The sequence below is a fragment of the Octodon degus genome, unplaced genomic scaffold (genome assembly GCF_000260255.1).
Source record: "Octodon degus isolate 3935 unplaced genomic scaffold, OctDeg1.0 scaffold00233, whole genome shotgun sequence".
Lineage (NCBI taxonomy): Eukaryota > Metazoa > Chordata > Mammalia > Rodentia > Octodontidae > Octodon > Octodon degus.
Window position 1 is genome coordinate 532,644 of NW_004524809.1, and position 22,031 is coordinate 554,674.

At 43.3% G+C, this 22,031-nt stretch overlaps 1 protein-coding gene across 5 annotated transcripts in view; it reads right to left on the bottom strand.

Moving 5' to 3' along the window:
- The window catches only part of Pparg (peroxisome proliferator activated receptor gamma), a 136,091-nt gene that overhangs the window by 71,582 nt on the left and 42,478 nt on the right, over positions 1-22,031 (bottom strand). The window contains exon 1 of one of the 5 annotated variants that reach the window (XM_004645604.3): positions 12,363-12,394. The exons of 3 other annotated variants lie outside the window; for them this stretch is intronic. Coding sequence is in view for 1 of the 2 variants with exons in the window: in XM_023705957.1 (XP_023561725.1) it covers positions 1,311-1,392 (82 nt within the window). In the remaining variant the exon portion in view is untranslated. Of the gene's footprint in view, positions 1-1,310; positions 1,521-12,362; positions 12,395-22,031 lie in introns of those variants that run through there. One more of the 5 variants, XM_023705957.1, reaches the window with a different exon arrangement.

A 22,031-nucleotide genomic window follows, 5' to 3' on the forward strand; every position in this document is an offset into this window, starting at 1 on the left:
TAATAAAATAAAATAGCATTTCAAGAATTTCTTTCTTTCTTTCTTTCTTTCTTTCTTTCTTTCTTTCTTTCTTTCTTCCTTCCTTCCTTCCTTCCTTCCTTCCTTCCTTCCTTCCTTCCTTCCTTTCTTCCTTTCAGAGGTCTCTTGATATACCTCTGGCTGTGCTTGAATTCACTATGTAGCCTAGACTGGACTTGAACTCATGGGAATTCTACTGCCTCAGGCTTATGAGTGCTAGGATCATAGGCATGTGCCACCACACCCGGACCCAGGAAAAATTTTCTTGATTTTTTAAAAGCTTGATGTTTTTTAAAAAAATTGCAACTAATATATTCACATTTCAGCCTTCCAGGAGAATTCAAAGATCAAGAGCCAATCATTTCAACTATTCAGTGACTGAATTTTAATGCTTTAGCATAAAAAAGATGTGAAAATAATATGAATGTCATAGTTAACACAATCTATTTTTATATGTAATCTATGAGGAAAAAAAATAATACAAATATAGATACAAACATGAAACAAAACAGAAGAGGCTCTGTGAGGAACTCCAGTAGAAGGAGCTGTTGAAATGAAGAGCTTCGCACTTGGCAAAGACCAAGAAAGAAATGTTGAAAAATAAGATTTCTGCTTCAGTCTGACAAATCTGGACAGAAGTAATATGTTTATACTCATTTAGTATACATCTAACCTGTTAGAGACCAGTGTATTTTCCTACGATGAATTAGGCTAGGCGATATCAACAGATATCTAAAACAGAATGAAATTTGTTCCTACTTTCTGGGAGTTCCCAGTTCTTTGGGAGAGATGAAACGTGCCTACAAATATCTACATGTCCAATTGGAATTGAAAAGACCCAAAAGTACTTTTAGAGCAAGAAAAATGCTACAAGCGAGAGGAATAAAAACAGCTCTGAAGACATCTAACATACAAGATAAAGAGGTGAAAAAGTCACCCTTTGAGTATCTTATTAAGCCCTTAAGTATTTTTGGGAAAGGTATGCAAACTCAGAAAATAAAAAACAAATGGGCTTGCTTTCGTACTTTTCATACTTATACCTTTCATACTTAAAATTCAGGAAGTGGCAGCTACAGGGAGAGACCAGATATGGATTAGGTGAGGTCTCTATGTTTAAGGCTGTGGCTCATTAGTAAGGGACCGCGACTGCAGCAAGCGAAGGACAGGGGTGCTACGGGACACACAGGGCGGTACCGAAATGAGCACAACGTGGAGAACCAACCAGCCTCGCAACCTCGCCTTGCGCAAGCACCCCGGGCCTCCCGGGAAGCTGCCCCCAGAGCTGACTTTACCTTGCGGGGCGCTGGCGGACAGCGTGTCAGCGAAGGACTCACTCTCTGAGTCCACAGGACGGTCTCCCATCGTCTCGCCCATGGCCGCATGGGGCGGAGACGCTCCGAAATTCACAGAGATGCTCGCTCTATTTCTTGCAAAATGTCAGTCCGTCAAGGAAAAGGACTCATGGTCCTACAACTTATGAATACCCCAGTGAGGGGAGACATCAGTTTCTCAAAGATTTGGGAGAGATGGGAATAAGTATAACAAGGCTCAAGTTGGCCAGCGCTTCCCTGTAAGGAGCCAGCTGTGACAAAATGTCTCCGAACGCGGTTTGCCGCTTTGGCAAGACCTGGTACATTACAAGGAAAACATTGCCACACTGTCGTCCCGCCAGCGACCCACACTATTGGTGTCTTGAGGGGCGTGAACAGTACGCTATTGGGAAGTACTAGAGTAGATGCTGCTCCATAGTGGATTCGTTTGTTACCATGGTAAACAACTATCTACCACTTCTCAAAGAGAAAAGTCTCAAATCTCTGGGTTATAAAATACCAAATCAATGTATGTGGGCAATTTTTCTTAGGCATCTATTCCTGGTTGAGTTTCTAATCATACTATCTAAAAAACCAAAAACTTTGAAAGTCACACATATATATATATTTATCTTTTCTTTTCTTTTCTTTTTTTTTTTTTTTTTGAGACAGGGTCTCTCTGTGTAGTGCAGACTGGCCTTGGACTTACTGATGTAGCCCAGGATGGCCTCTAACTCACAGAGATCCCCCCGCCTCAGCCTCCTGAGTGCCAGGATTATAGGCATGTGTCACCATACCCAGCTCACATATGTATTTATAGTTTAATGTTTTGCTACTAGCATGCTACCGAAATGTTCTGTTCCTAAGGCATTTATTTGACTACCTTTAAAAAGTCCCAGATGATATTAACTGCTCTCCAGATTCTGTTAAATTGGATGGCCAAGAGCATGAAGTTCGGATACGCTTTCAATTTTATAGATCAGGGTTTGCTGCTTTTAAACTTCAGTTTATCCATCAACAGCAACTGTAGCAACATCCCAACAGTTCATATTTAATGCTCAAAGCTATGCCATAATAAAAAAAAAATGGAGTTCTCTCCAAGAAGAATAAAGCATTACCAGAAAAGAGGATCGGATGATTTACCCTGTTAGGTTGGCAAGGAATTGTGGTCAGTTTTGTAATCAGGAAAAAGCTGGCTCCTTGCTCACGGCCTATGCCCTTTTTGGCAAAGAGAAGCAGGAGCTGTGCCCAGTCGCTAATGTGGGAGCAGGTCCTGTCAGAAGGTGGCCTAAGAGAGTGGCAGAGATGTGTGGGTTGTAAAAGGTGCCCCACACGCGGCAGCATGTATCAGATGGCTGGATGTCTCTGAATGTCGCGCATCCCGATATTCTCTAGGTGGAATAACCGCGTATCTACTTAATCTGTGTTGAGTAATGCTCATTCGAGGGGACTAGTGCAAGTCCCCCTGTCAGCCATGGAGCAATAGCCCTGTGGGAAAATATTTACTGGGTCTAAACAGTGAAGTATAAAGTGGAGTATTGGGCAATATCTTATTATTTTTAAGCCCCCAAACACCTTCACTAAGTTTATTTAGGGTAACAAAGTTTGTGGACAGTCCAAATGATGAGGTAATTATTGCTGTATAGAATGTTTTATCTATAGCTCATTCTCAATAAAGAAATGGCCCTTTCCCTCTTACTGCCTAGAAACTTACTTATATTACAAGGTAGTCAGATACAAGTAAGACAGGACAACAGGGTGAGGGACACTCCCCATAAGGTGATAATATCATCACTGGACACAGCCAATCACAAAAGTGTTCTTCTCAGTCCTTCATGAGAATCTGGTGCTCTTCACAGGGCCTATCAGAACATGCTCTTTTTCAATCCTTCATTTGCATGTAGGCACAGCCAATCAAAAATCATTGTTCCCAATCCTTAATTTACATAGGGCAGGGAGCCAAGGGAGGTTTTTGACTGTACAGTTTACACATGGCTGACGCCAACTGAATGTGTGATAGAATGACTGTCCCAATGCTTTATTTGCATGAGAAGGAGATAACCTTGGAATTCTGGGTACAAAAGGCCCCTTTCCTTATCCTTGGGGCTGTTCTCACTCTGCGGAGCATGTGTCCCTTGCGCCTTCAGTAAATGTACACTTTTGTTACCTTTTCTTAGTGTTCTTGTTTAGGTCTTTGTTCAGGACAACAAAAACTGGGCAAGAAGCACAACGGGCCCCACAATCTGGTGACAGAAGGACATAATACAGTATTTAAGGATATGACAGAATCCAAGATTCTTAGTGAAATTGATGATAGGCCAAAATCAAACCTGCCCAGAAGGGGTGATACATGCCTACAATCCCAGCTACTCAGAAGGCTGAGGCAGAAAGATGAAAAGTTGAAGGCCAATTTATGTAAGTTAAGAAGAACCTGTCTCAAAATAAAATGAAAGGAGTGAGGATATAGCTGTGTTAGAGCACTTTTCCTAGCACGCACAGAGGCCTGGACCCAACTCCACTACTGAAAAAAAAAAAATTACAGTCAAGAATCTTTTCTTCTTTTTAATAAAATGGAATAAAATCTGAGATGCCATTCTTCTGATATGTACTCCTACTCAGAGTCCAAGATGAGTTTGACTCTGAAAAGCAAACTTTAGCAGATTTCCTAAGAAGTGACAGGATCTTGCCCAATTCCCCAGTGTCTCCTCCTTCTGCCCCTGGCATCTCTTCAGCTCTTTGACAATGGTTAGGGGCCCAGGTCTGTGCTTAGCATTCTAGCCTGGCACCATAATAAACATGGAAGAATTTACCAAAACATTTCAAGACTGTGCTGGGTGCTGAGGATGAGAATGTCACAAGAAGAGTTCTGCCGAGTCCTTGTGTTAAGAAGACAAAAAGGGCCCCTGAAGCCAAGTACTTTCCTCAGGTTTAGCAATGGGGGGCAGAGTCCCCGCCTTCAGTGCTGCGGGCTTCTATCCTCAGAAGTGTCTGTATCACTCCTTCAAGTCAGCCAGGTGCCAAGGGTCAGGCAGGTGGGTCAGAAGAGGACTGTGCCCTGTGCCACTCAGCCCCTCCTCAGGGCCCGGCAGGTCCTTGGGCGTCCCTGCCCTTCTCCACAGCACACCTGGGAGTGCTCCTGGTGCAGCATATCAGTGCTCAGGAATCTGCCTGCCTGATGTCCCAGGCTAGTGACTCTCGAGCTCTGCCCTCCTTTATTTTTAGTTGGGACACACAGGTCTCTTCTGGCCAGCCCCGCAGACACGAGTTTCTGGATGCCCAGCTTTACTCTTCCTTTCTGGGGCATATTCAGTTGCATATCAGCTGGGCAGGAGACCATCTGAGCCCTGACACTATACTTCTTTCAGGCATCAGCTACTTGACAAAATATGACTTTGAGCAGAGAATTGTTCCCTAACACCTGAATCCGTGAACTCCATTGTATATGGCTCTTACGTGTCCTGTCATCTTTTCTTCTCTTAAGCTACACTGGTTTTGACATGAGAGCAAAAATCTCTCTTACATATCATATGTCGGCCATTTGTTTAACAAACATTTCTATATAGTAGATGGGAAACACTGAGCTTGGTGCTAGGGACATAACTGTGAGCAAGAAGGCCGAGGCAGGAGGATTGCAAGTGTCTCGGCAACAGTGAGACTATATTTCAAAATTTAAAAAAAATTAAAAATGGCCCAGGCATGGGCACACACCTGTAATCCCAGTACTCTGGGAGGCTGAGGTGGGAGGATTGCAAGTTCAGGCTCTGCTTGGGCAACTGACACTCTGTTTCAAAATAAATAACTTTTTAAAAGGTGAGTAGAGGATGGAGATCCTGGATTCATGGAGACCATAGAGATCCTGGGTTCAATTCCCAATAGTGCAAAGTAAGTAAATAATTAAATGAAAATTAAAAATATAGTAGGGATACAGCTAAGTATGAATGTCAACACCCACAATGTACAGTTCTGATAAATAGCCAGGCACTACTCAGACCAAAAAAATGTCACCTACATTCTTGAGGGAACACATGAACATCCCAAGTTACTCACCAAACACTTACGCACTGTGGCCTGCTTGATCTTATTTTTGCTAATGATAATCTTTGTCCCATCACAAATATAGGCCAAGGTCACTCAAGAAATAACTTGTCAAGATGCATGAAAAGGGACCAAGCCAATCTCATTGTTACCTAATTATATGTTTCTTTTTTTCCCTTAAATATGGAAAAGACAGACATATGAGTTTGGCTTTGTGTCTATCTATCTGCTTATCCACTCACTCATCAAACAGGCACCATGTACTTCTCCAGTGTACGCATTATTAGAAACAGGAGAGAAATGCAGTAATCAGCCAAGGTGCCTATCCTGATGAGCTCAGATTTAACTGTATCTACCCAAATCATCCAAACACAGCCAAAGGGTAGTCTTTTGATTGCTTAACTTTCTTTCTTTCTTTCTTTCTTTCTTTCTTTCTTTCTTTCTTTCTTTCTTTCTTTTTTTTAAAAGAGACTAAAATACAGTTTAAAAAAAAAACATTAGAAATGATACTGAATAAGATCAACTAGCATACGCTGATACTAGAACTAATACATCTGTTCCCATGAAATCATCACTGTCAGCAGGCAACATGAGATTCCAGGAACTTCATAAGGATGTGCATGTGACGGTCCCTGTGTCCATCCTTCAGGTTCTGATAGCACCCTAGTTCCTTATAAAACCAAACCAGAAGGAAACGCACAAGAGCTCGAGGCCAGTTGCACCACAGCCTCAGGTTTGCATGCTTCTGACAGGGAAGGGATGTCCTGCACCTCCTGGAAAAGGTGACCACTGTCCAGCTGCCCTGCGGGGGCCATCCTCAGTCACATGACACCTTAGGGCAGGGTAGAAGCCCAAGAGCAGAGGAGGGAACCCCAGGGCTGCAAGGAGTATGGACTTGGTGCAGCAGGGTCTCTCTTTGGACTGTGAAGATATGGGGTGATGTGTGTGTTTGTGGGTCTCCTCCCCCAGAAAGAGCGAGACTAGTAACAGCAATTACTAAATGAATAGGATGGAAAGTTATTTAACTGTTCAGGATCATGATACTTGAAAAATAATGACAAAATTTGGTGTTTGAGAAAGTTGCTCTTTAGTATTTAGTCTTCAATATCACTCATGGGACCTGCCTTTGGCCAGAAGACTGTACATCACTCAGCAAAATACCAAAACCTTCCCAAATTTTAGTACACTTGGGAGAAGGCAATGAGACCAACAAAAGCTGTGAATGATTCAACAGCAAAAGAGCACAAAAGACCTAGAAATCTACAGTTACTAAAATCACAGTAGTAGATGTAACATTTCTTTAAGAATTACTCAATGGGGGCCAGGGAGACAGCTCAGTAGAATAAGCACTTGCCTGGCAAGCGCAAGGGCCTGAGTTCAATCCCCAGTTCTGGAAAAAAAAAAAAAAAAAAAAGAATTACTCAGTGTTAGAAAGAGCTCATAAAATCTTTGCATGATGTAGGGCATTAACTCCTTTTTTGCACCATGCTATGCTTAAAAATGAATGAAAACCTTGTCTTCCCTCCAGTTGATTTGGAAATTTAGGCTTTTGACTGAAATTTGGATTTTTAAAAGTGTTTTTTTTTTTTTTTTTTTTTTTTTTTTTGTTTGTTTGTTTGGTTTCTTTTGTGTAAAATAAGCTGTGTTGATCCCAGGACCAGGTGGCACGTGTAGCTGCTGACACATATGCCGCCTAGAGCCGCCTGGGCCTCCACCCCCACCACCTAATCTGGTGCCCCTAGTTGGCATCAAGTATGTGTTTATTGTTGTTGATGGAGTGAATGATGAAAGAATAGCTGTTTGCCACATCTATTTCACATGCACCATTTAAGAGAGAGTCTGGAGACCTCATGAACTGATAACAGCTTCCATTTTCTTCTTGTTCCAATAAGGTTTGGATTTCTCGATGATGTTCCAAAGTGTCAGACAGAACCAGCGCCCAGCTTGCACCATTGTCCCCAGGAGAGCTGTCCTCTCCCAGCACAGCAGCAGCTGGCGGGGAACCTTATCTGCAGGCGGAGGTTGCGTCAGCTTGGGGTTTCTACACAGTCACAGGGGAGCCAGCCTGGGAGGAGTGGTGTGCCAACATGACACATGCCTTGAGACCAACAAATAATCCTGTGCATGGTACAAATTCCACCACCCTCCTGTCCCCAGCCAGACATGCCCACAGAAGGAGTCCCAAAAGGCTGTGGACAAGTGTGTCTACCACTGCCATTCTGGAAAGGGAGAGTCCACCCATTTTACCAAAAACTGTAATTTCCTCTAGATTTTTAAGACGTAGTATCTTAAGGGCATTGTTAATGTATTAACGAACTTTTTTTTTTTTTACAGAAGAATAACTGAGACTGGGCATGGTGGCGTGCTCCTGTAATCCCAGTGCTTGGGAGGCTGAAAACAGGAAGATCACTATGAGTCCAATCTGTGTAATGAGACCCAGTAGACCCTGTACTAAATACATTTCTTAAAAAAGAATAACTGGACAAAATGATGTTCACTTGAAGTCAACAGTTCCAGTAGACAACTATTTGATATTTTGTGTGGGGTTTTTTTGGTGGTGCTAGGAATTAAAGGAATTTGACATTTTAAAAAGGTCTTGACTCTAAACAGTAGACAAGAACTCTGACATGAAGCCAAGGGACCTAGGTTTTAGGTTGTTCACTTTGGTGTTTTTGAGTCAAGGCCTTACTACCAAGTTCACATGGGCCTTGAATTCGCAGTGATCCTCCTGGGTCTGCCTCCCAGTTACCGGGATTGCAGGTGTGTACCACCATACACAGCTCTTTCTTGGTTCCTGTCTGGGCTCAGTCACAGATTTCCTTTTCAACTCTGGGCCATTTCTTAATTCTAGAATGACAAGAGGGCCTCTTTGAAAAACAGAATGATCCTCCAGGACCTTTTGGGTTCGAACTTAAAGTTAATAATAGGCCCATCAACTGTTTACTGGAAGTTTATTGGAAATTCTATATGTTGTATTTTCAATCACGTCCTAGCCCTGGGACAGTATGTCCTTTCTACACCTGATACCAAGGTAACACTATAAAATGGGTACTTGCTTATGGAAAAATAATGCCCTATTGAAAATCAAAAGTCTAAAAAAAAAAAGGCCCAACTGAAAATTGCCTTTTTTCTCCCCTTCCTTCTAAAGTTAACTTTTTTAATACCTGAAAAAGAGCATGACCTTTCTGGCCATTTTCCAGGGACCGACAAAACACTTTTCAAATTGCTGTACATTTGTACCAAAGTTAACTATTCCAATAGTCTTTGCATGTGATATCTGAAATTCCCCAGTAATTGGGTTGCTAGCATGATAAAATACCATGAGCTATATCATCAACACATGAAGACTGTGTTGTGGGAAATCCTAACCCTCCAAAGCATGCATCATCACTTTTCAGATTTTATCAATTAAATTTCCAGATCAGTTACATGGAGATTTCATAGCTAACATCTTCTCTGGGGGAGCCACAGAAGTAGATTGAGGTTTAGTGTACAAAAAAGAAGCAGTTTGGCAGCAGTGCAGTTGAACTGAAAGAAATATATGGATTACTGAAATCATAGACTCATGAAATAATACTGGGGGAATAACCCATTCAAGCTCTTAATTTGCCCCAGAAGGAAAATGCCTTTGTGAAGGATGAAATGGTTTGCCAAGGGGTTATCCAGGCAAGACAGAGTTTGAGCTGTGAATCAGGTTTCTTGATTTCTGGTTCAAAGCTCCAAGCAGTTCTCTACCTCATTAAAATAATGTAATAAAATGTTCAAATACATGTTCCGATCAGTTGTACTTAATGTCCACAATCACATTCGAAGACTACCAGCACCACAAGAATGTTTTACCAGACTCTTTGCATCGGGTGCATGAAATCCCCAGGAAATGCTACCACTCCTCATGGCATTCACCCACAGTGTTCACTACCAAGAAGTACTTCACAGTGCCCTGGTAATTAAAGTTGGGAGAGATTTGAACAGTGATTCAGAATTACACTTTGGTGACAAAAGGTCCTCTTGTCTCATTCTGGATTTTGTAGGAGTTGACTTAGAACCATGAAGTTCATCTGGTACCAATATTTTCCCTCCAATGACACAGTTCCTTGCTCTTAAGAAAATAATAATAATAATAATAATAATAATAAAAGAGGAGGGGATGGGGGATATAGCCACTGGGCAATCAGGAGGTCCTGAGTTGAATTCCCGGTACCAAAAAGAAAAGAAGAGAAAAGAAAAGAAAAGAAGAGGAAAGGAAAAGAAAGAAAAGAAAAGGAAAGAAAGAAAAGAATAAGATAATCACCAGCAGTGTGAAAATTTCCACCTCATGATAATAATGCTTTAAGAAAATATTACTTTAATAAGATAGTATTTTATTTCATTCAAAGGTCAGAACAACCAAAAAAAAAAAAAAAAAAAAAAAAAAGCAATGCATAAGTTTTAGGGGCCAGGGAGATGGCTGAGTAGAAAAAGTGCTTCCCTGGCAAGCGCAAGGGCCTGAGTGCAAGCCCTGATTCTGGGGGCGGGGAAGCAATAAAAAGCTCATAACAAGGCTAGGAGGCTACTGAAAGCCAATCAAGAAAATCCCAGCAGCTGCTGTGAAGTCAGGGGCTGGGGTCAGCATGTTCAAAGCTGAGTCCCAGCCCCAGCACTGAAAAACAAAACAAAACAAAAACTCACCAAAAATAAAAACCAAGCAGAAACCTGGACTTGGGTTTTGGCTGTAGAGCTTTACTGACGTGTCCTTAATCTGTATGGCCAGGAGGCAGCTCTGTCACTTACACATGTGCCACTCTGGGGACGCAACTTTGTCTTACTGAGCCCCGGTTTGCTCATCTAAAGGAGGATTCAGGAGAGTTAAAGTTGACTCAAAGAACCCGCTGCTTGGAACAGAGTAGGCTCTCAAAATTAAAACCTTATCAATGCTTTTTTTGGGGGAGGTACCAGAATCAAAGCCACACTGAGCTATATCCCTGTTCCTTTTTAATTACTCAATTTAATTTTGAGACAGGATTTTACTCAGTTACCCAGATGGGACTCAGATTTACAGCCCTCTTGTCCCAGCCTCGCTCCATGCTGGGGTTATAGGATTATGAGTCCTTACAATCAGAAATTTAAATCTTAAACTTGAGATTTGATTAACAAAATAGAAAGATCAGCCATTAAGTAAGGTGCCTGTTGTTCTTATGTTAAAAGGAGCTTCATGAATATGTTTCAGGAAGAGACGCTGTACAAGTACAGTATGCAATGTTTGTTTGTTTTTAATCTTTGTTTATTTGGTACAGGGTCTCACTATACAGCTCAGACTCGCAGTGATCCTCCTGACTCAGCCTCCCCAGTGCTGGGATTACAAGCTTGCACCACTACGTCTGCTTTCAGTGGCCGGCATGGCTGTCTGCCTGGGGTTCCTGGGCCAACATGGCGGTGGTGCCAGGGATCAAACCTGTTCCTCGCGCCTGCCAGGCAGGCACTTAAACTGCTGTGATACCTCCCAGCCTAGACTCTACAATGTTAAAAACACAAGTAGGACTTTAAAAGTTCCCTTGGCAGACATGAACACATTTTATTTCTGATAGCAAATAGAAACAAGAGCTGGGAAATCTACCAATGAATGAATTTTCCGACAATGAAATAGCGGGCAGGTTGGAGTATATTTTTTATATCTACTTTCCTTAAGTTGCTGGTTGACAGCACTTTGGGGCAGTTACCTAAAGGCTTGTCTCTAGCGTTGTCTTTTAGACACAACACTATCAGTTCTGTTCCAATCCAGGATTAAATACTTGATTTATAGATTATATTTTATAACCTCCATTAACGAAAGCAAGTATGTAGACTGAAAAAAAAGTCTAAACTAGCTTTGAGACTGATGCTCCACTATTACTGAGCACCGAGAGCTGTGCTGTCTTCTGATGTGCAATCTTATTTGGACTTTCAAACAACTGCATTGGAGCCGTGGCCCCCTGAAAGACACAATCAGACAGCAATGCAGGACTGCCACTGAAGAACAGATAGAGCCCCAGGGGCTGCAAACGGAAGGGATCCGAACAGCCCTGGCTTTCGACCTGGGAGAGCCCGAAGGCCTCAGCAGCTGTGGCTGGCACGTGGGGGAGTCAGGAGAGACAGCTGCCTGCAGGGCTCCAGGGGAGGGCCGGGGTGGAAACTCCCAGGGAGACGGCGGGCAGGGAGTTCAGATCAGTGTAGGGAACCTGATAACAGCCCACACAGTGCAGAGCTACTGTCTACACAGGTGAGTCTGTGTGCGCGCTCTGAGCAGTACCAAGCGACATGGATAGAAGGAAAGGGACCAAGCAGTGACAGCATCACATGCCCAGCCAAGCTCAAGTCAGCCCAGGTGCTGGGACTGCACGGCTGTGAACTCGTGCGCTTACACCTCTGTCTTCAAAGGAAATGTTTTTATTTTCCCTAAAGGACAGAATGTGCTGTTGCTTTTCTACCTGAAAAGACAGCTAAGTTGTGTTCTAAAATAATCTTTTATTATTATAGAACTCATCTACATTTATTGTGAATAATTAGAAAGAACAGACTGGTAAAAAAGAGATCTGTATTTAACTACCAGGGATCATCAGTATTGAAGTCTTAGTATTTATCTACCTGAATCATTTTCTGGTGACAGCATCATGAATATATACATATAACCAAAGTACACACACACACACACACACACACACACACACACACACAGCATGTGCATTTTTTAAAATAAAAATGAAATTTTGGTATTTACTATTGGCAAATTGTGTTTTTAAAGTTAATAGCATATTTCCACTTAAATTAAGTTTTCTTTTCAAATAATACCCAGTCCCTGTTTAAATTTCCCCAGCTGGCCCAAGCTGCTCTTGATTGTTGACTTGCTCCAACCTGAATCTCCTCTCAGATAATGAAAAGCATCAGCCAGATGTTCCTTAAGTCTTTTTAAATCAACTGTGCAGCCTTCCCTCCACCAGTCCCCTCCATTTTCAGGCCACAGGCCAGTCCAGTCCAGTCCGTTACCTTGTGGAGTGTCCCAGCTTTTGCATGGGTCTGGCTGTCTTCTTGGGGTACCATTCAGTTTGTCTGTCTCCTGTCTCTCCTACCAACTGTGTGTGATATCTAAACACTTACGGATTCAAGTTAAGTATTTCTGGCTGCTCAACTACCCCACAGGAGGTGTCCTTCCTCCTGTGACACGACAGAGGACACACATGCACTGGCCCTTCCATGGGTCACTGACTAGGAGGGCTGCTGGTCTGATCTCTCCATGGCTGCCCTACTTTTCTCTCCTTGCAGCTAGAGACCAGACTGTGAACTGCTACTTTGGCATTTTAAGGACATCTCATTTCATTAATGATTTGCCTAAAGTTTTGAATAAACTTGATCATTTTTTCTCCTGAATCAATGAGTTTGTGAAGTTCTCCTAATTGCCTCACTCCTCCACTGTTTATCTGGCTCTCTTTCTATATGGAAGACTTCTGTGATTACACTGAAATACAGTTCTAATAGCGGAAGGACTAAACATTTACTTTGTCCTCTTTTATTAGAAGGGAAGCGCTCCTTAATCCCAAACTTCCTTAGTTAGACCTACTGGTTTCCTATGTGTGCTGCATGTTCATCATAAAACGTGCATATACGTTTCTCTTTTTTTCAGTTATTTTTAGACAATTTTATTTCATTTTTACTTCTATCCTACGATGGCTACTAGCCAGGCCCAACCCCTGGCTCTTCAAGTATCTAACCCTTTTTCTTCCTGTTGTATACAAAATCACTAACTGTTAAATAATATAATTAAGGCTTCGGTTTTGCCTAAAATTTTCCATTAACAGGGATTTTAAAGTTTAGGCAGTAATTATTCTGAATGAAGGGGGATAGCTGGAGTACAAACTTAACTGGTTCTTCCAAAATGATGTCGTGTGTCTGCATAGCTTTAAGAAGCGGGTCCCAGATTCCTGACGGGTTGAAACCACATTCCAACCTCCTAGCTTGTTCTCCTTTCTTGGGCCGCTTCTCTGCAGGTATACAGGACTCTAGGTCTTGAGATGTTACACTTTTATATTCAGAGGCATGAGCTTCATGTTAGCAAACTCCTTCTGAAACATACATGAGCATTTTATTGAAACACAAAGAAGAGGAAGAGCAGTACAGGAAGAAGGCCAAGAAATACCTATCTCAATTCTAAAATAGATGCCCCTCAATAAATCCAAAATCGAGTCTTAACTGAGTCCTCCTCCTAATGATGTTTTGATTTGTTATCTCTTGCACCCCGTCAGATGAAAAGCTTAAGTGCTACAGCGACTCTGGGCACACTGACAAGCATCCTACACACTGGCGGAGAGTGGGAAGGGGGCCAGATTGCCTAATTGTTTGTTGCTTGGGAATCGGAGGAGGTGGACAAGCCAAAATCTTTCTGAGGACCCACAGAGCACAACTCCTTCCTCAGGCAGCCGAGAAAACAATGGGCTGGTTTGAGGTCGCCCCATTGTGCAGGCCATTGTTTCCTAGTGTACCGCCCGAAGGGGAAGTGTATTGTTATCTCTGGGAGACTGGCCAAGGAGTTGCCACTGAACAGAGCACAGCCTGCGCTGCTTATGAACTGCGAGCCTTTGCTTTAGGAGGGAACTCTCAGATCAACATTTGGGGTGCTGTGTACCTAAAAGACCTACAGAAAAGGCTTGGGAAGCTTGAGTGGCCCAGGGTTAAAAGTCAGGTCCATGTGGAATTAAGGGGCTCTGAGAAGAGGTAATGAGGATGCTGGGACTCACGGAGACTGCCATTCATGCCAGCAATCCTAGAAGACGTTTATTTACTCTAAGCTCTTTACTTATAGGTGGAGAAACTGAGGCACAAAGAGGTTCTTCACTTACAGATGAGTAGACCAATACCCTCAACTTGTCCAGAGCCTTGTCCCACCTAAGACAGGGTCAGGGCCAGCACTGTAGCCGGAACCCACGACAGCCTTATTACTGGTTCCATGCCCTGGTTGCACTGGAGCAGAATTTTTGTTTTCAGCTGGGTGTCTCACATTGGGCAAGTGTAGATGGCTACCAGAATTAATATTCCTAAGAATCCAAGAGCTCTTTATAAAAAGTTCTTCAAACAGATTTTTTAAAGTATCTTTGACATTTCTTAGCGCTCACTGTTATACCCATACAATTCAGCTCAGTGCTGGCTCACAGGTGTGCATACCACACCCAGCATGTTTCGAATTTCTGATAAAGTTCCTAATTCTAAATCTTTGGCTTCCCATTTGTTTTGGTGCTAGCACTGAACCCAGAGCTGTTCGTTTGCCAAGAACGTGCTCTCCCCTCAGAGCCACACCCCGTGCCCAATGCTATGTTTTCCACTTTGCCTTCATCTTGATGAAATAAAAATGCATTTACAGACTACCTGGATGACTTTATAACCAAAACCAGACCAGCAGTTGCGGCACTGTGGTGTGCACCTGATTGCAGCAGTCCTGAGGCCAGGGGTATCTGAGAGGGCACAGGCAGACTTCTAACGCACAAATGATCCACTGGAGTCCCCTGGAGGCCCAGGGAGATCCAGGACTCTGAGGAAAGGACTGTTTCTCAGGAGTGCCCAAAACAAGAAAAATCAGGGAAAGTGTAGTCACACCTATAGCCAGAAGCAGCCTGGTGTCAAGCACGTGTGGCAGGTGTCTTCGGACCTCTGCTCTTAGTATGAATGGTAAGGGTTGTAGCTTGTTACAAGCTCATTTGTTTTGGCTTCATAGATAAGAAAGAACTTGGTTTGTAAAGAGTTCATAGCTAGTTTTGTGCTTACGTTATATTATAATAAAAATTATATAAATACTGAGAATTGTTAAGAATTTTTCCTTTATGGGCCTGCAAGATAGCTCGGTGAACTGAGTGCCTGCTTAGGCAAGCGCAGGGACCTGGGTTCAATCCCCAGTACCACATGCCCCACTGGCACTTCCTCAGGTGCTGAGCCGGCCACTGAGACCAGGCATGGTGGTGCAGACCTATGATCCCAAGGCTGAAGAGGCTGAGAAATAGAAGGATCACTATGAGTCCAAGCTGCACAGTGAGACCCTGTACCAAAATATTATAAATTTAAAAAAAGAAGGATTTTTCCCTTGAAGTCTATACTTTGCTCAAGATAAAGCAATATAGGGCTGGCCAGATAGCTCAGTGGATTAAGGTGCCTGCTTAGGCAGACATAGGGGCCAGAAGTTTGATCCCTGGCTGGCCATGCTGGCCCTGCCCCTGGGGCACACTGAAACAGTGAACTGAGACTGGGTGTGGTGGTGCGTGCCTATAATCCCAGTGCTTGGGAGGCTGAAAACAGGAGAATTCCCTACGAGTCCGATCTATAAAGTGAGACCCTGTAGACCGTGTAAACCCTGTACTAAATACATGAAAAAAAGAGATAAAGCTATAGAAAATAAATGAAACTGGTTTGAACGACTTTTAACTCTTTTTTTAAGTACAGAAAGAAGTGATTGGGTGTGATAGCACATATCTGTAACCCCAGCACTCTGGACACTAAGCAGGAGGATTGCTGTGAGTTCAGAGCCAGCCTGGGCTACATAGCTTTGAGACCCTGTGTCAAAGAAAAATAAACACAAACAAAAACACACTACTTCTTGACAGAGCTGAGCCTACAGCGCAGCTCTCTGGGGTTCTATACTGTTCATCTCCTTGAGCCTTTTTCCATTTCATAAAGCAGCTGTCTGCTAACAAGGCAACATACAACATTTGTCTTCTAAATCCTACTTTTGTGCTGAAGGCTCCAGGAGGACAAGCCCAGCCTTTAATCTGAGATCTGAGACCTGGTCCTCACAGTTGGTTTGGGACAAAAGTGAGCTGTGTTAGCGCCCTTTGAGCCTGAGGAGGAGGCGTAGGCCCAGCCGCCTCGCCTTCATTCCGCCACCTACTCAGTTTGTGGATGGAGAGAGGCAAGTCCCAACAGCTCCACCCTCACAGCCCCATTTCTCAAGTACAGATAGGAAAAACAGAGCAGATTAGATAGCATCTAACATTTTCTTCTGAGCTCTTCTATTCAATGAATTTAAAGTATTAAAGTCTCATCTATTGTCAACTCCTGCCTCCAGGTAGAATTGGCTTAACCTCTACAGAGGTTTATTATTACACACACAGACACACAGACACACAGACACACAGACACACAGACACACAGACACACACACACACACACACACACACACACAGAGCTCCCCCCACAATGCCACTATTTCCTAATAAGGAACTTCAGCTGTACTGGAAAGGATCTCTCCACTCACTCCTGTGCACCACAGTACATAGTAATTCCCCATCAGTGCACCGAGCGAGTGTTACTGGGTGAATGTGTGCGCTGCCAGCCACCAGCACTTCCTTCCGGTTCCCTTATTTCTACTCTCATGCTTAATGGTATCTGTTTTTCTGGGTTAGCAAAAGGAAATGCTCCCTGCACACCAATTGATTACTTCTGACCAGGGATGACTTAGACCTGGCTTGTTTCACGTTTGTTTCCTCAGATAGATGCTGTTAATCCTTTGAAATCTGGAGGCCACGTGTTTTACTTCAGTGTAATTCTCAGCACAGCCCTGGGTGCTCCATGCTTGAGTGGTCAACTGTTGCATTCAGCAGATCAGGCCTGTTGGTAAGCCTTCGGGACAGTCCTCTGCCCCAGACTAAAAGGTCCACGAGGAGCTCAGCCCCCTTGAGTTCCTTTCAGATGAGGTGCTAAGAAACATGAAACTGGTTTTTCTTTTTTTTTTTTTTTTTTGGCGGAACCGGGGATTGAACTCAGGCCCTTGTGCTTGCCAGGCAAGCACTTATTCTACTGAGCCATCTCCCCGGCCCTCGAAACTGGTTTGAAGGACTTTTAACTCTCCCTTTTTTTTAAATACAGAAAGAAGTGATTTTTTTATTCTTTGGAATACCCTTAGGCAACCTTAAAGACCATTATGCATAATATTCTTCCTTATTGTCTTTTCCCGCCTAAATACTTAGTGCTCATAATTAGTTCTTTGGATCTGATTCAATTTTTGGTACTTCTACTATAATTAATTCCTTGTTTTGGAGAGAGCCACGGGTTGTGAAGGAGCAGAGTTCTAGCCCCACTGTCCTAGTTCTAATGTCTTCAGGCCTCAGTATCCCCCATGCGTATAACACAGAGCAAAATAGGTTTTGCTTAAAGCAGTATTATTAGGAGCAACTATGTTACTGTGTGAGAGGATTTGAGACGTTTTGGAGCTTTATGCAGCCAGGTGCCCCAGTGACTAAGGAGGCTGAAGCAGGCCTGCCTTTAGCCCTGGAATTTCAGGCCAGCCTGGGAAACAGCAAGATTCTGTCTCAAAAAAAAAAAAAAAAAAAAAAAAAAGGAAAACTTTTATGCAAACTTCTATTGTTTCAGAACACTAAAAATATTTTACTTAAGGTTATAATTCAAGAGCTTCGCTGAATAAACTAAAGCACATATTCCTGAGATACAGCTGTATCCCGGTGGTAGAATGCTTGCCTAGAATTCTTGCAAGGTCCTAGATTTGACTCCCAGCACTGAAAAAACAGAAGATAAGTTAAAAATATATACACACTGGTTTCCTATTACATATAAATGAAAGTTAGAAGGAACTATGCCATAGTGTTAATATTAGTTTTTTAAAAGCAGTTTTCTATATTCTTTGCAATACTAGTTATTCCTCTTACAACTACAAAAACTACTTTAAATAAAGACAGTGTATAACAGCTGAACCTTAAGCAAGAAGAGCTGTGGATCTGGAGGGGTCTGAAGAAGATGAATCTACAGTAAGCCTTCTCCAGTCAATAAAATTAATTTTCTGAGTTGACTAGTAACATCCCGAGTTGGCAGGGATGTTCAGCCAAGCCTTTTCGAAGAATAGCAAGGTTATCAAGAATAATGGTAATCTTTCCATTTTTCTACAGAACTATTATCTTCCATCTTTTTTTCTCTGAAGTGTCTATTAGATATCAGCATCACCCAGTCCTGAGAGTATCAAGAGGTGAAAGACTTAGAACATGGAAAACCTCAGACAGGAAGTTAACGTTAGTGTTGCATAAAAGATGCCACAAGCATCTGACCTCATTATTGTCCTCCACTTCCCCAGTGCCCTGCGAACACCCATCACTAATCGGGTGTGATTTGGGAGGTTCAGAAGCTGGACATAAATCAAAGTCTACATCAACTTTCACCTTATTCCTGAGGATTCCTTTTTAGAGGTGGAGGTCTAACCATGTTACCCAGGCTGGCCTCGAACTCCCAGGCTCCAGAGAACCTCCTGCCTCGGCCTCCTGAGTAGCTGGGACTGCAGACCTCTGCTACCTCACACCCACCTCCTTTTTTCCCAAGAATTCTAACCAGCAGGCTTTTCGGTGCTGCCACGGTCTCACCCCAAATGCATCGCTCTCTTTAATACATTAGCACCGTTTCCACCACACAGCCTTGCTCATGAATGCTGCTGAGATCAAGGGATCAAAGTGAGATGACCACATGTTCCATCACCTCCATCAAGATGCTTGTAAGGAATGAAGCAGGGTGGTATTAAAAGTTTTGCTGGCACAACAGGTGCAAAGTGGACTGTCATGGGCAAAGCAGGTCATCACCAGGTTAGGATTAGGCAAGGCGAGGAGGAGAGAGGTGTCAGTCAGCTGCCTCTGGTCCCAGCGCTGAGAAACTAGGGCAGCGCTGTTACAAGCCCCAGCCCACGCGCGCTGCCCCCCATGCCATCTTAACTCACTGTCCAGGGGCCCTGTGGACATTCTGATTAAAAACCTACAATTAGGATGCAGACAGTGATTTTTCTTTTCATTCCTTCTTTCTCTTCCTCTCTCTTTCTTTAAACTCTGAAGGCTCACAGAGGAGGCAGCTGTTTTGCAAAGGAGGGTGGGAATTGCAAAGGCTGGCCTGAGGCTGTCTTGCATTGCGAGTGTTGCTTCTGGCCCCTTTTCAAGCCACCAGATGTGAGGCAAGTCATGCCCATCTGGATTACCAATCTCATTTTCATCTCTTTCCACACAAATAACAACAATAGTCAAATTATGTATTCCAAGGCTTCGAAGAGGGGAACATTAATAACTGCACAGGACCTCAACTCTCACGGAGTAGTTATTCTAGTAAGAACACCAGTTTAATTCAACGAAGGGGATGAAACACCTCAGTTCGTGGGGTATAGTTAATTTAAACACCAAAAACGCTGAAGTGGAATAATTGAAGCCAGGCAAGCCTTAGCACTTTGAGAGTCCGAATCTTTAGGCTTCCTAGTGAAATGGCTGTGTTTTGGGGTCACCACCAAGTTCTCCTAGAAACAGCTCTGGCGCTGGGCACTTTGGTGGTGTCAGTCCTCCCAAGCACTGGGGATCAGCCAAGCTCCACTGCCAATAATGGAGCACCTGGACATCCAGTGCTTAACCACGAACCCCTTCTGTGCAAGTGAAACATCAAGTAAATGGACCGCGTTGCCTTGGGAAGACATTAACAATAGCTCTTCTTCTTCCCAGTTTTGATTTGATCGGGTTCGCTGCACCCATGAGTCTGGGCTAGCCTGTGGCAGCTCCCATTAGTCATTCCAGGGCCGTTAAGGAGACCAACATGGGGGCACCACTCAGTTCATCTTGAGACATTATTTCCATGTTACTCAATGAAAATAGAGATTCCCAGAAGCTAGCAACCTGTCCCAGGAATTGGCCCAGTAAGTGCAGACAAACTTAAAAACTATGATCCAGAGCTTAACAAACATTTGTTGAGTGAACCCAGTCCCCCAAGAGCCCAGTGCAATGTGTGTACCTGCAGCCCCTCCTCAGGAGGCTGAGGCAGGAGGATTGCTTGGGCTCAGGAGTTCAAGGGCAGCCTGGGAAACATGTTGAGAGCCCTTTTCAAAAAAAGAAAAAAAAAGAAAACATCTTCTGAAATTTATAGGATACTGTGGGAAATACAAAGAAGCATAAGTCTGCCCTCAAGGAATTTGTAATCTTGCTAGTGAAACAAACTAGAAAGAGGTGAAAAGTTGAGCAATGTTTCTTGATTTGAATAAACACTCTAGCCAGTGATTAGGAGCCGATGTCACAAGGCAGCACCTGCTTAATTGTGCCAAATAAATGGAAAAATCAGAAGGTTTCACAAGGAGAAGATAGTCAAAATGGGATGGCTCATGAAAGAGTCCGTGAGAGACATGGGATCATAGGTACTCACATATTTATTATTTTTGATTTTTTTTTTTTTTGAGACTGTCATCTCCACTCATATGGCCTCCAAGAGCCACAAGGCCAGGCCACACACATGCAGACCTGATTCCTGCACAGCCCCTGGAGTTCTGGGACTACAGTCATGAGCCACTATGCCTGGCAGGAATTTTATTTTCTTAAAAGATCCACTTGGCATTAATTATACCATTGGAAAGGCCCCCTATAAACTGGCTCATGACTTAACTCAAACTATTTTAGATGTAACTTTCCAGGCAGCTATTGAGCAATGCACATGTATATAGGGACCGCAATTAAGGCTTGCAAATTTTAATGAAATTAATAGCACTGAGGATGTAGTCACATACCTCTTTGCATTGGTGGGGTTATATAAGTCTTAAGGCCATGGGAAGACTCAACAAAGCCATGAGACTGGGCTTGGTTTTAATTAGTTGCTTTTAATTGTGGATCAAGTCTGAGTGGTACAGTCTGCCCCCATCCCTAGTGCTGCCTCCATCCCTAGTGACGCTTCTGTCCTATGGGTCACAATGACTGACTGTCGTGACCCATGTGGCTTTCAGAAGCCAGGAGGCCACTTCTGTGTCTTTTCAAGATCATCAGGCCCAGCTTAGGCCTGTGTGAGTACCAGGTGGGGCCTCTTGACCTCAAGAGCCAGAGCTCAGCCGCTCACCCTGTCATCTTCACTCATGTGGCCTCCAAGAGCCACAAGGCCAGGCCACACACATGCAGACCTGATTCCTGCACAGGTACCAACTTCTAGGCACTGCTCGATGAGAAGGGAAAGCCAATTTAAAAGTGCTTTTTTTAAAAAAAAAAATTAAGCAGCTTCCAGAGAGTTTCCTGAGATAAGTTTCAGTGTTTTCTATATGTACATTAAAATGTTATTTGCAATTGAAAATGAAACTGACATTAAAAATTCCTGAGTCACTGCGCATGTCAGGGCATGCCTATAATCCCAGAACTCAGGAGGCTGGGGCAGGAGGACCATCACAAATTTGGGATCAGCCTGGGCTATATATAGTGAATTCAAGGCTAGCCTGTACTACATAGTGAGACCTGTCTCGAAACACACACACACACACACACACACACACACACACACATACACACACACACACACATCCTAAACTATCAACTCAGGGTTATCTGAATCCAATTTAAATTTTATCTTACTCTATGGTATTTACCAAGACAAAAAATGCCTTAATATACTGAAGAAAGAGTTTGCACAGCCGCAAATGGAAAGGGCTTTGTGCTTGCCTGAGTTAACTAGCTACTTAATCCCAGCAGGCTCAGGGATGGAGGTGCGGCTCAGGCCCTGTGCCTCCTCTACCCTGGCAAGTAAGACTTCATCACATAGCGCTGACGTGGCCTTCCGCAGCCCCTCCCCCCACCACTTAATAGGACCAAGCCCCGGCTAAAGAGGTGGAAAATGTTTCTTCTGATGCTCATTACATGAAACTCTATCTCAGTACATAGGGTTTTCCTTGTCCGGAGCTACATA